At 26.2% G+C, this 15346-nt stretch overlaps 1 protein-coding gene across 1 annotated transcript; it reads right to left on the bottom strand.

Moving 5' to 3' along the window:
* Positions 1-302: 302 nt before the first annotated feature.
* Positions 303-1756, bottom strand: LOC148197974 (homeobox-leucine zipper protein HOX15-like). Its single transcript, XM_088091631.1, has 4 exons — positions 1407-1756; positions 1087-1316; positions 925-1004; positions 303-844 (listed from the first exon to the last, which is right to left on the bottom strand). The coding sequence occupies exons 1-4, from the start codon at positions 1579-1581 to the stop codon at positions 538-540; spliced, it is 792 nt and encodes a 263-aa protein (XP_087947757.1). The 5' UTR covers positions 1582-1756; the 3' UTR covers positions 303-537.
* Between the last annotated feature and the right edge of the window lie 13590 nt (positions 1757-15346).

Here is a 15346-nt window from a genome sequence, read left to right as displayed (position 1 = left end):
ATTATCTTTTTTTTTTTACTTTTTTTTTAGAAATACAAAACATCACTTTTGTTAGAACTAATTTACTTCTATAAAGATTTGTCAAATAATAGTAATGGGTGATAAATAAGTATTTTTCCTACATTATAATCATCAAACAACCTAATATAAGACATTATAAAAAAAGAAGTAATGATGTGTTTCACATTTCTACTGACAAGATAACTAGAGAAATTATAGTCGTGTATAAATTATGTATATGTTGTTTTCTTACATATAAAAAGAAGAGAGAAAGAAGTTAAGTGTAAGATGGAAAACATTATAAGAAAATTATTACAACTCAAATAGTTGGTAGTTCCTCAAAGGTCTAAAAGAAATTATCATTCTTCCCATTGAATAAGGAGAAGAAGAAAAAGAAATAGAGAAAGAATAAGTAAAAGTTTTAGAAAATGTGACATTTTATACATAAAGGAAAATAAGGGATGAAGTTGAAAGTCTTTTGTCTCTTTGATACACATTATTGTTATGATATATACCTAAACAACAAAAATAGGCCAATCAGAAGAAACACTCCGATGGGCCATGTGGGCCTGCTTCGTGTGGGCCTGACAATATTCTGGGCTTGTTCAGAGAAACACGATCATTGTTGTTGGCGGAAGCAGCGGCGGAGGTGGTGGTGGCGACGCGTTCACAGGAGGGACACATGGTGAGGGTGGTAGCCGGAAGTTGCATGAAAAACGGTTCACAAGTTTTCAAAGCCCTCAGTTCTTGCAGTTCCTTCTGTAACCTCTTATTCTCTTCTGACAGACTCTCACAGCACCTCTTCAAGTACTCACAATCCACCTCTGTCTGCTTCAACTTTGTTCTGTAATCATCGTGTTTTCATCAGAAAAAGAAAAAGGAAACAAAAAGCAACAAACATGGTTTCAGAAAGTTCTTAATTACCTTGCCCTTCTGTTCTGAAACCAAACCTCCACTTGACGGGGACGCAGATTTAACTCTTTTGCAAGAACGAGTTTCTGTTTCTGCACTTTTTTACAGAAAGAATAAGAACTATAACAGTACCTTGGTTGAAACAATGAAAGAAGGAAAGCGAGAGTTACTAACGGGATTGAGAGTGGTGTGTTCTTTGAAGCTGTCTTCTAGAAAAGCTGATTGTGTTTTGGAGAGTCTGAGTTTCTTCCTTGTTGACCCGTTTTCGTCTTCTTCGCTGTCACCCTCAAAAAACTTTCTACTGTTTCTGCAAAAAGACGACACTGCACTGTTGTTGGGGGACGAAACTGCAGCACCGTCGTCCGTGTCATCAAGCGCCCTCACCGGTGTGTCTTCCATGCCTACTGTTATAGGAAGAAACATGCAGACACATGAGACGATGAAAGAAAGAAGAGATTAATTAAGACGAAGGGATATGATATGAGTGTTTTTACATGCATGGGAGAGCCATGGAATGGGAAGGCGTGGAGAAGGAAGAACCGGTGTTGAAGGAAGAAGGTGGTGGAGCTGAAGGGGTGGATCTGAGGAAGCTCTTGTGTCGTGAGACAGTGCCACGGAAAACCCCATTGAAGCGTTGTTTGTGTGGCCTAAGCTCAAAGCCAACTCCATCTGAAAATGGAAAAAAGATTGTGTGGTTTGAGAAATTCCCAAGAGAGAATGAGTATTTGTAATTCTATGTATTACTACTACTGAGTATGATGAAGGTTTTTAAACGAAAGTGAGAGTGTGAAAAGGCACACACCAGAGTGGTGCAAGAATGAATCCTATGACATACAATGTTTTCTCTCAAGACATTTCTCTGTCAATAATCACTCTGTCCTACCACATCATATTCATTTTTTCTTGTCACCTAAATACTACTTTTTTTTTTTTACTATTTTCTACTTTATATGTCAGTTTTATAATCAACAACGTTAATGTATGACTCTTGCCTGTTCTGTGAGTGTCTGTGGAGTTGCATTCTTAATATGTGGAGGTAGTTGCAACAACGTTTGTCATGCCCTGATCCTTATATTGTTTTTCCTTTCTGAATTTGGTTTGGTTCTTCTCTTCCAATTCTTAAGTCCAAAAAACTGAGAAATAAGTGGTCAATGGAAATAAAATAACCAATCACACAGGTGGCTTCCAACAGTGACCACAACCTTCTGTGTAAACTGAGAAATAAACTTTCATTAACAAAAAAACAACATCATGAACATTGTGTCTGTTTAGTGTTTGGAGTTTGATAACCCATCATCATAAATATGATTTTCCTTATCTTCACGCTTCTTATTTTGATAATTATCAAAATTTATTCTCGTGTCTACAAATACCTATTTGGATCAATATATTGTAGTCTTTTTAATAAAAGAATGATAAAACTGCTCTTTACTTAGCTTTGTTTTCTGTGGAATTAAAATCAATTATAAAATAACTGAAAAATCGATTTTAAACATCAACTTCATGAATGCAATTGGTTATCACACAGTATGGTGTTATTGTTATTTGATGTGATTTATTACACTGTTTCCGAACACGGGTAGTCATTACCAGCATGTATAAACACGTCAATCTTCCTTTTTATCATGTGATATTTTTAGATTATACATCATATTTAAAATATTTTTAAAAATACCACATTCATCCATTTAAAAAAATCTCAACTCCTTATTTAGCTTGTGTTTGGATTGAAAAGTGGGTTTGAAGAATAAAAATGAGTGAATTTGAGATGAATAATGGGATGTATTTAGTAGATTAAAAAAATATCTTAATATGGATAAAAATGAAAGTTGAATGGATAATTTTATCTTGTCTTTTGTGAACTGTTGTGTCAATTTTCTAACTTTCTTTGCATTTTTGTACTTACAAAGTTTCTATATGCAGAAACAAATACGTCCTTAGTGTTTTTTTTTCATTATTCTTTAATAGTCAAATTTTTACATGATTTTTTGATTATACTCTTAATTTAATTAATATAGAGAAAGGAGAATTACTTTTGATAAAAAAAAATATAATATCACACAAATACAGATTTGAAATAATGTTTGTGTTACATATCAATTTAAGAATTGGATTATAATTTTTTGAAATATGAAATAAGTAAATACATTTGTTATGATATTTTTGCATCCTGTGTTATCATACGTATTCGGAAAATACAGGTAAGGATTGCAGTTTGCATAGAATATTAAATTTTTGATCTTATTGATATGTTTATTTGTAAGAAGAGAAAAAGAATAAGATAGAGAAAGTGAAGAGATGCAATATATGGTGGTTTTGAGATGATTGCAATAATTGAAGTGATGCAGACTTTAATGATAAGGTGTAGTGAGAGAAGAAAGAAGGCTTGAATTATTGGTTAGGACAATCTCTGAGAAGACCAACAATGGCAGAAAGTGAACATCGTGTAATCATTGTTAATGGAATGTATAGCCCAAATGAAGGACCTGTGTTTTCTTTTTTGTCTTTCTGTCACAAAATATCAACCTTTTCTTTTTGGTAATTGTTTTTACTGCATTCAAAAAGAGAAGACTTTGGTTGATTTCCCTTATGGAATATGTTTAAGGCTTTAGTATGCATTTATTAAGCACTTTTATTTGCTTTTTTATTAATAATTTGATTAAGGTTTGAGGGTTTTAGTAGTAGTATCTCAGAATCACTTTTGAAGTCGTGCTTATGGAAAGAGATTAATCTGGTGCAGTAACCAGTTAGAATGATCACTCACGATGTGTTATACAAACACAGTGCTGCATTGATGGATTTCAATAAAAAAAAATTGAATTGAATTTGAATATAACAAAGAAATTATTGACACTCTCTAATTGATTGATCAAAAAAATCAATAAATATGGATAATAAATAATTACAATATATTTAGAATCCTGAAAATTAGTAATATTTAATGTATAAAACATGTAAAAATGAAGCAGAAAATAGCAAAGATGTGTTATTTTGTTGTTGTTCCTTCAGTAGGGAATTTCTTTACCAAAGTACTAGTTCTTCCTTCCCCATTTTGGGTAGGAAATATTTCACACAAATATATAGGAAAATATAAATTTATGAATTAAATTAAAGTTATAATTTTAATTAATTGTTAAAAGAATTCATTGGGAGTCTTTTCTTCACTAATTTGTGAGAAATTTTAACTAAAGTATAAATTAAATTAAAATTATTTAGATGATAAATTTATTAATATTTATAATTTTAAAATTATAAATATTTTACAGATGAACAAATTCATTGATAATAACATTAGGATTAAACTATGCTCTACGCTTTTTATATATATATATATATATATATATATATATATATATATATATATATATATATATATATATATATATATATATATATATATATATATATATATATATATATATATATATATATATATATATGAGGTTTACTAACGCGCCTGTTTGTTTTTTTTTAGTTGGTACATTTTAGCACTTTTACATAACATGGTTAAGAGTATTTTGTAAAATCATTTTAGCACCCTTATATATATATATATATATATATATATATATATATATATATATATATATATATATGGATTATACATATAAAATCATTTTTTGTAAAAAATTGTTTAACAACGAGTGTTTCTGATTTTTTCCACGCAAATTACCAATTCCTTTGATGTCATTATGCTTGTGAAAATTAGATAAAATTAGATAAGACAAAAATTATAAAATAAAAACTCATTATAAAATCATTTTTTTGTAAGAAATTGTTAATATTTCTGATTTTTTTCCAGGTCAATTACCAATTATGCTTGTGAAAATTGGATAAAATTAGATAAGACAAAAATGATAAGATGAAAACTCATTATAATTTTTTGTTTGTTTAAAATACCCTTAACCTTACAACTTAGAATCTATGATATATAAGGATATTTTTGTCTACTAAAACCCGGTACACATTGCTAAAATGTACCAACTGAAACAGGGCGTTAGCAAACCCCATATATATATATATATATTAATGAAATTTTACTAACTAACGAATAAAAATTTCTTAGAATGTAAAGTTTATTGATGGACTTTAAAAATTTTACTATTGACAAGTATTTATGTAAATAATTTGGAATTTTTATTATTGATAGATATTGATGTCGTAATGAATTTGTTAATAAATTCTATTTATGATGAATATGTTGATGAATATGTTGGTAATTGAATGATTTAGTTCGTTAATAAATTTCATCGATAAAATGGATTTTAAATTTTTTACAATTTCTTTTGAACTTTGATATTTTTTTGATAAAATTCATCAATAATTTTGATAGTAAAATTTGTTCTTAAAGGTTTTATTAAAAAAGAATTAAATTATGATAATTATTAATAGATTATTATTGTCAATGGTTATTGATGAATAGTTTCAAACAAATATTTGGTAATAGATAATTATCATAAGATATCTCATAACTATTAGTATATTTTACTGACAATTTTTTCCATCACTTTTCTTTCAAAATTTTGATTTTATTGCTGAAATGTTGTTACTATCGATGAATCCTCCATCATTAATTCCATTTTTTCTTATAATGATTTTGACTCACATGAAGTAATAATTTTTAACAACATTATTATATATAATAATATGCCAACTAAAGCGAGAGGAATTAAGTATACTAGAGGAAAAGGTATGACTAGATGTAGAACACCCCATCTTTAACACATATTCTAATCATGAATCAATTCTTATATGCAACCCAATATCCGTATAGGCTTCCATATTAATTTCTTCAAATTTAGCTCTCCAATCAAAATCTAATGGACAATTCCATACCATGCACAAGCTAACCAAAATGTTGAATCTACTAAGAGTTGTATTGCATCATTATCTTATTAATAATCAAATTACTAGATTAGTTGTTATATTTATTTAAAACTTATTAATTTGTTACACATGTCTCATTTTATAAGCTTGATGTCTGTATTTAGTCAATGTGTGGAATTTTATAGGTAAGAAAAGGGAAATTTGAAGGAAGTTAATAGACTTACGAAGAGGTGGAAAGTGATAACCCACAGTGACAACGATGTGATTTCAAGACTTTCAATATAATTATATTATTAACTTTTTTTTCTTTATGATGATTGTATAAAAATGTTGGTTATATGTTAATAGTATTAAATATAAGTAGTGTTGTGAAAATATGTGGTTTCTTGCATATGACAAATTAGAAGAACACAAGCCTCAAAAGGATTTTCAAATGCTATGTATTTTGGTTCCACATGGTTTTGATTGAGAGATTGGATTCCTATTACGATTATATATTAATTAAAATAAATATTAGACAGCAAGGATTTACAAGATAAAGTAAATACTAATGCCCATATTAAAAATTCCTTTTTGATGGTTTATTGTATATTAGATAATCAATCTCTTTAATAAAACAAATTAAGAGACTAATTAATATATAATACAATAAAATTACAAACACAATTAATTTGATTTTTTTTTCTTAGAAACAAATTGTAGATGTCACTCTAATATGTTGGGATATTTTTCAAGAAGACCCTTAAGTCTACTAAGACTAATGCATAAGTGTCCTCTAGTCCAAATAATTGTTATCTCACTTTTATATCATTTAAAGCTTTTAAATATTTATTTCTTTTTATGAAAATCTAAGTGATTACGGGTTTAAATTTTGTATTTTTAAACAATTGGTAATTTAAGTTCCTTCGTCATAAAATCACTTGCATTAATTACATCTATTTATTATTGAAATTCTTTTTCATTTTCTTGGGATGATTTTGAAAAACTTATTGTTAGTAGAATTGTCAGAGGACACAATGAATGGAAGATGTCATGTCCAATTGTACATATGTAAATGACATCTTCTATGATGTCATAAAAGGAATAGACAAAAAGAATAAGACTTGATTTTAGATAACAGAGTTCAAAAAGTCAAACTCCTTTAACTTCTTCAAACGTTGATTGAATTTGAATAAATGAAGCATGTCATGTGAAACTTATACTAGGCAAATTAAGTCCATGAAAAACATGATAATTTTTGTTACAATAAAACAACACAATTTAAACATAAAGTTTTATTGGACTAAACATCTTCTTTAATCCAACCTCCTTCTGAACAAATGCATGATGATTAATATGATGAATGAAACAAATAATCATTTAAGTTTTATGATATATGTAATATTAATACATGGAAAATAATGCTTATGGAAACAATATATTATGACTTGTATGTATTTTGTTTCTTTTTTAAAAAATAAGGTCAATTTTAGTTTATCTACATATTATAATTGATATGTAAATGTTCATACATAGTGTTTAATCTATCTATAAATTTATATTCGTACATAATAATTAATAGATAAATCATGATTTTGTTGTAGTATTTAATAGTTGCTATAGTAATATTGATACCCATTCTAAAATATTATGACTAAAAGTTTGTATAAAAATAACTAGAGGTTATATATTTTTCATAAGACAACAAATTAATAAACAGGCACAAACAAAATTACACATATATGTTATTATTACTCTTAAAGAGACAGAAATATTACACCGAAAAAAACTTATTTTAAACGGAGTTGTTTATATAGTGACAACAATGTGCTTATAGTGACTAATTATTTAAATTTGAGTTTAAGTTCTTATTTATGATCCTAAACAACTAATACTCCATTTCGTTTAAATTTTTTGTGATAAAAAAAAGGATTGGTGACAATATATTTTTTATTATTATCAATTATAAGTGAAGCTTTTTGTCATGAATGACTAAGAATGTTTTTTATTCTGTAACTACATTGTATTACGCTAAGTCATTAGTACAATATGCATGTCAAGTTTGATTGAGTTGAGTAAATTAGATTGGAAACTCTTTAATTTGATTACACAGTTCTTTCACATACATTATTTTAGAGATTAAATTTTTAATTGGCTGCTTAATATATAAGGTTATTTGACAACTATATATGTCTTTGTATATATAAATCAATAACCTATTTGAATAAATTTTGGTTATAAATATTTTTTATTTTAAAAAAAGTGCATCGTATATGTCCAAATAAAACTTAATCTTCGCCAAATATATTATGCATCAGGTCTACACTACTTAATCAGAACAAGGTCATACCAATTACATTATTAATCACATTAATCTATAAGTTAAATTAGATTCATAATTAATTAAGATAACTTAAGGTTAAAAAGTAATTAAATCAAAGCTCATCCAAATAAGGGTCTATAAATAATAAATATAAACAACATATTTTACGAAATATATTAATGATGTTCATTTTGTTGCCAAACTTGAAAGTCTATAGCCATAATTTATGTTTAGAAAGAAAGAATGAGTATTATTGAAGAGGATGATTATTAGTTGAAGATTTGAAATGTTTAAAGTATTGATTGAAGTCTTTACATGATATATTTTAGTTTTGTAAGAACAAGAAAAAAAAATTAGTTTTGAAATAATTAGGTACATTTTTTTTGTAAAAAAAATTGTATAGTGTTACTTAACGTAGCATTAAGAAATTTAGTTTTAAAACTTTAGTTGTTAAATCTGAGTTAAAAATAATGATTAATAATTATCTGAAATTTTAAAACATGGTGGGTTGGTGAGTAGAAAATAGAGATTTTTTGATTTTGTTTAAAAATAATAAAAAAGGAAAGTGTAGAGAAGGAATGATGAGGGCATGGTTGTACCTGGCATGCATGATTGCACGCTAACGAAAGAAAGCAAATGAATGACGAAATGACGAAGAGAATAAAAGAGTAACCATGCAATGCAACACTTTTGCTCCCCTCATCAGACATCATCATGGGACATTTCTCATGCTCTTTTCTTTTCTTAATTATGCCTTTCATAATAATTCTCACTTTCATAATCTCATCGTCTTCTTCTTCTATCTGCTGCTGTCAAACTATGCGACAAACTCTTCCTAAAATATTTGCACCACACCAAACTTCTCCACTCACCCTTCTTCAAAACTTTCTTCAAAACTTTCTTCAAAAATTTATTATATTTGAATAATTATTAAATAAGTAATTATAATATAATATTTTAGTTTAATATGATGAAGGAATCGTGTGTTAAGTATTTCACAGCATGAAAAAATTATAATAAGTAATTATATAACGTCAATATATATGATTTTATGTATATGTATGAAGTTTTCTATTTTAAAACTGCTTCTTAAATTAAAAAATAAATTTTTTTAGCTCTGATTTCCACCATTTGTTCTTGGTTTTTGGTAAAGATAGATTATCTTTTGAAAAATTCCCACTTATATTTTAAAAATACAATTAGCCAAAATTCTTTTTAACAATAGAAATCAAAATATATTGCTTCACTTTTAAGATTACAAACAACGTAATTGATTTTAAATTGATTTTTTTTAAAATGTATTTTAAATAATTAAAACAATTAAACTTGAAATTCACTTAAAAAATGAACTTCTACAAATAATAACCATATATATGTATATGTATGTACATATATATGTATATGTATGTACATACATAAATATATGTATGTACATACATATATGTATGTGTACATACATACATATATGTACATACATTTATGTATGTACATACATATATGTATGTATATATATATATATATATATATATATATATATATATATATATATATATATATATATATATATATATATATATATATATATATATATGTATGTATGGGTTTGCTAACACGCGTATGTCTGTTTTTCAGTTGATACATTTTAGTAATGTGTACCGGATTTTAGTAGACAAAAATATCCTTACATATCATGGATTCTAAGTTTTAAGCTTAAGGGTATTTTAATTTTCATTCTCAAAACTAAAAAAAAAAAAAACCCCAAACTCTTACTCACATCTCTCTTCCTCTCAACCCTTTTTTTTCATCTCTCTCACTCCAAACTTTTCTCTGTCATCCTACTGTAGTTCCAATTGAAAAAATCAGAAACATTTTCCGTTAAACAATTTGCCTTTGTAAAGAGTTGAGTCATTGACATATTCACCTTCAGACAAAGGTTCTTTCAAGATCTTTTCAATTTCACCATCTTCACTAACCTCTCTAATTTCATCATCTGCATATGTTGAATCATCATCTCTAAAAAAAACCCTCCAGGCCAATTACCAATTTCTTCGGATGTCATTATGCATGTGAAAATTAGATAAAATTATATACGACAAAAATTATAAAATGAAAACTCATTATAGAATCATTTTTTGTAAGAAATTGTTTAACAACGAGTGTTTCTGATTTTTTCCAGGCCAATTACCAATTCCTTTGATGTTATTATGCTTGTGAAAATTAGATAAAATTAGATAAGACAAATAAAATGAAAACTCATTATAAAATCATTTTTTGTAAGAAATTGTTTAACAGCAAGTATTTCTGATTTTTTTTCAGGTCAAATACCAATTCCTTTATGCTTGTGAAAATTGGATAAAATTAGATAAGACAAAAATTATAAAATGAAAACTCATTATAAAATCATTTTTTGTAAGATTGTTTAACCGCCAGTGTTTCTGATTTTTTTTTGTTGGGGCTACCATAGGATGACAGAGAAAATGTTGGAGTGAGAGAGATGAAAGAGAAAGGGTTGAGACGAATGAGGGAGGTGAACAAGGGTTTGAGGTTTCTTTTTTTTTTAAAGTTTTTAGAATGGAAATTATTAAAATACCCTTAACCTTAAAACTTAAAATCCATGATATATAAGGGTATTTTTGTCTACTAAAACTCGGTACACATTGCTAAAATGTACCAACTGAAAAATAGGCATATGCACGTTAGCAAATCCCACATATATACATGTGTGTGTGTGTGTGTTTAATAGGGAAAAACTAATGTTATCAAAATGGATCGCGCAGCCTGACCCACCACAGATTGACTATTTGACTATTTAATGAGTCAACCCAACTCATTTATTAGCGAACCGAAAAAGTTCGAATCCGGTCTGACCATGAGTTGGTGGATTAAATAGGTTGACCAACTGACTCACTTAATTATATTTTTTAAAAATAAAAAAATGTAATATTTTTGTAATTCAAATTTAAACAAATTTCACTCTAAAATGATGTTAAACTCCAAAGACAATTCAAATTAAAAAAAAGTAACATACAACACAAATGTAATCCAAAAACAAACTCAAAAGGCAAAAAAATAAGTTTATAATATTGATAATTTTTGTGTCACTTATCCATTTACAAGATTAGAGTCTTGAATGGATAAATTTATAATATTTTGCTGTCTTGAAACATCTTTTTCTTTATTCCCTTTTACAATACAATAAAAAAATGTTAACAAATAATATTGAAACATAAAATAATTAATAATTAAATTAAACTAGGTGGGTTGGTGAGCCAACCGAATCATCTGGGTTCAACCTGAGTGAGCCGGGTTCTAAGTGTGCCGAGTTGAAAATTGGTTCATATAAAAAAAATCATTTTTTTCAAACCCAGCCTAGCCCGAACCCGTGGTGGGTCGGGTTTGCTCACGGATTTTAACCCATTTTGACAGCACTAAGAAAAACAAATATATTTTTTCCTACATTGTTGCGTAAGTTTAGTTTGTTGACATGTACTTATAATCTCTCATTTTAAGGACAACATTGTAGTTTTGTTCATTGCACAAATCTTCCCCAACCATTTCAGACATAATGTAATGAATTTTCTTTGTTATATGAGTGTATACTAAAATATTCTCTTTTTTATAGTTCAATTGTTGGACATAACATGTTAAGAAAATCAACTGATAAGGCAAAAGACTTGCTTGATTGTCTTTCCAAGTTTAGTATTTTGGTCCATATATTTATAATTGTTTGATTTGTTTCCTTCCTCGTTTATTTATAATTGTGTTGATATATTGCAGTATAATAAACAAACTAACTCATATGAGTGTCATTACTATGTAATGTAATAAATTACAATCATTATTCGTACTCGTATTACAACTAGTTAAGAAACAATAATAATTGCATTGAATCAAATACTTTGAAATTTTATCTTTTTATATATTAATTCAAATTTTTATCTCTTCAAGAATCCTGCGCCAATTCTCGATAAGTTCATAAAGTATAGTTTGTACAAAATATATGTTGTAAATGTACAACAATATTTAGTATATTTACTTATTGCAAAGATAACATATTGTTATATCTAGATTTTGGTTGTGTATACAATGTGTTGGTTTTGGTTCTATTTTGAATTTATGTAGGTTTAATACGTAGACATAAACAATAAAAACAAAAAAATTATTTAAAAAAGGTGTTTAGACTTCAACTAACCAAACTTGAAGCATAAAAGGAGTATTAGGCTTCTATTACCACGATAACCGAAGCCAAATTCTTTGTTTTTTTATTATTTATTTGTGGTTTTATGTTTCGATTGCTAAAAGAATTGAAGTACAATCGTGTTTTTATTAATTATTTATGATTTCATGTTTTGGTTCTCTCATGACCAAAGTCAAAACGATACTCTTTTTTACTTTACTAATATGTGTTTTGATTATTAAATAAAAATTTAATATAAAAAATATTCGGTGTCAAAATCATTGTGTACAACTTCCTTTCAAATTTAAATAACTTCATCTAATTTTATACTTATTAAAAAAGTTAACTAATTTGTTTATTTTGTTTTTTTATTATAAATTGTATTTCTTAACCTATCTTTAATCATATTAAAAAAATGTTGTTAATATTTAAAATAATTTTTTTTATATTTTTAAACAGTAATTATAAATAAAACTGAATTAGTTAAATTTTTTCTTATATCTCATATTAAAAAAAAGTGTTAGAAAATCCAGCTATAAATAAGTAGATACTTGAGTATGCATGGTTGTTTTGAAAAGGGATGATTATTATATAATTGCAATAATCACAATGATGATTAAGATAACATTGATAAACAACAACTTATGCTTGTCCAAAAAAGCAATGATGGAAAAGATGAGAGGGAATATATTGACTTTGATGATGGAAGCAATTCGCCATGAAAAGAAGGATGATGCTCGAGAATGATGATGAGAGTGTCCACGAGTTGTTGACCACACACACTCACAGTGTATAAACTCTAACCAAATTTTGGATTTTTATTATAACACTTTTATTTTATCACATTTATCCAATTTTTTACGAACTTCATTCTAAATTAGTTAACTCTCATCTTCAAATCCTTTATATAAAAATTTATCTTTAAATTTATTCAAATTCATAAATTCATTTTTATTCAAATTATCTTTACACACAGTAAATATCAACACAATCGATGTTCAATTTTAATTCACTAATTATTTGTCAAACTAGAAGGAAACATCATCCATATGTGAGATAAAATTGATACAAAATTTATAAAAAAGTAAAATACAATTTTAGATAAAAATTTAGGGAATGAAAGTAATTAACCCTTAAATGAAATTCCATTGAATATTATATATATATATATATATATATAGCAAGAGAATTAATGTTATAAAAATAATAAAATTATCGAAGAAGAACTTAAAATAATAGTACTTAAAGGTAAATGTGACGATTTCAGCTACAGTAACTCGTGTGCCCGACCACGCCCTTTCAGTGAATTCATCATTTTGTTTTCGGTGTTCTTTTTCAAGTGTCAGTCTTACGTATATCAGAATAATGATAAATGTTCTTAATATTTCAGACGACAGAGATTAAATAAAATTCAACAAAATGATTGTTTTAATTCATAAGTTAAATTTTGAATAATGATTCAATTAATTTTACATTAAATTTTGATATTAAAAATTGAGACTGATTTGTTAAGGAGTGGATAGGTACGAAACATCGAAGGTTATACTAGACATGGATGATTTAACAATAACAACCCAATAACGCATTAAACAATGTCTAACATATTAGGAGACATTAAAAAATAAATTTTAAATCTAATTTAATTTCATTACATTAAAAATAAAATTTATATTTATTTATATATTTTAAATTTATCTTATCTTTATTCACGTCAAACTTTGAACATGATTTTCTACTTTTTTTTTTTAAGTATTTAAAAATTAAATCAAAATGTTTACACATTTAACAATTAATTAGCTTTTTATCCATAAAATATAAGAAAATGAAGTTAAAATCAAAAGGGATATATTAAAAGTTCCTTCTTGTATGGTATGTTTTTCCTAAGAGTTCTGGAATGCTAGGAGAGTCTATCAAAATTAAAAGATTTAATTATACTTTTCTCCCAAAGTTGTAATCTGTTTGTTTGTTTCTTAATATTTAACAGTTTGTTAGTGTGCGTCAACTAGTCACAGACATGATGATGACTTCGTGCGTCTCATAAGATAATTTGCAATGTTATTTTTATTTCTTCATTTATATAGAATAAATATTTCAACAATATAACTTTAAAATGCAACTTTTACAGCACATTTATAATATTTTTAACAAATTATTAATGAATTAAACCTCCAATTTATTTTAAACATTGTTATTATAATATAAAAATATATAATTCATCTAAATTATTAACTTTTTATTCATTTTTAACAAATAATTAAATAAATAGACAAATTAAGGTGTTCACATATGGATATCACTTATCACCATTAAAACTAATTTTTCTTATTAATAATTACTTTTACATAAATACTTCATAATAATATTATATATATAGTTTTGAAATCCTACATAAACATATTATAAATAATAGTAGCAACCTATATTTCATTCCCATAAATCATAAATAATGAAAGAAATATTACTTTATTAATATTATTCTTAATATTTTATTATTATGTTTTATTGGAATTAATGCTGAGACAATTGAGATCTAATGTTTTCCATTTTCATACTTCAACTCCTAACTTTATATTTATGTATCATATCCTTTAATTTGACTTGTTAATTTACATTAAATATTTTGTATAGATGCCTTTTTGATAGTATAATAATTATATTAATAATATTATTAATACTAATAATATAACCTCTCATTTTAATAGTTTTAACACTACCTATAAAGACATAATATATTTAATAAGAAATAACACTTAACTTAACAAAAAAGTTATGCAATTATAACCATAACAGTAAAAACTTTATATATAATGACATTTTAACACTAAGCTTTTATACCGAAACTAAAGATTTAACTAGAGTTTTACAACACTGAATAAGACAGTAAATCTAACCATTTAACTCTAAGCTTCTAACATTACTCTTGTCCTATACAGGACTAATAGGAATATTTTCATCTGCTCACACCATTAAGGTAATCATTGCAAACAAGATTAAATCTAAACATTTATAAAACATAATAGCTTATATCAACACACATAAAAAGTTGACATTAGACTCGATTATCCGAATCCATCCTTTGATATATGTACTCAATATATATGTATGCATTCATATTAGTATTTATACTC

The sequence above is a fragment of the Vigna umbellata genome, chromosome 5 (assembly GCF_029865625.1).
Source record: "Vigna umbellata cultivar VRB3 chromosome 5, Vumbellata_1.0, whole genome shotgun sequence".
NCBI classification, from domain to species: Eukaryota; Viridiplantae; Streptophyta; class Magnoliopsida; order Fabales; family Fabaceae; genus Vigna; species Vigna umbellata.
The sequence above is the reverse complement of the archived record's forward strand: the minus strand, read 5'-3'. Positions and strand labels throughout refer to the sequence as shown.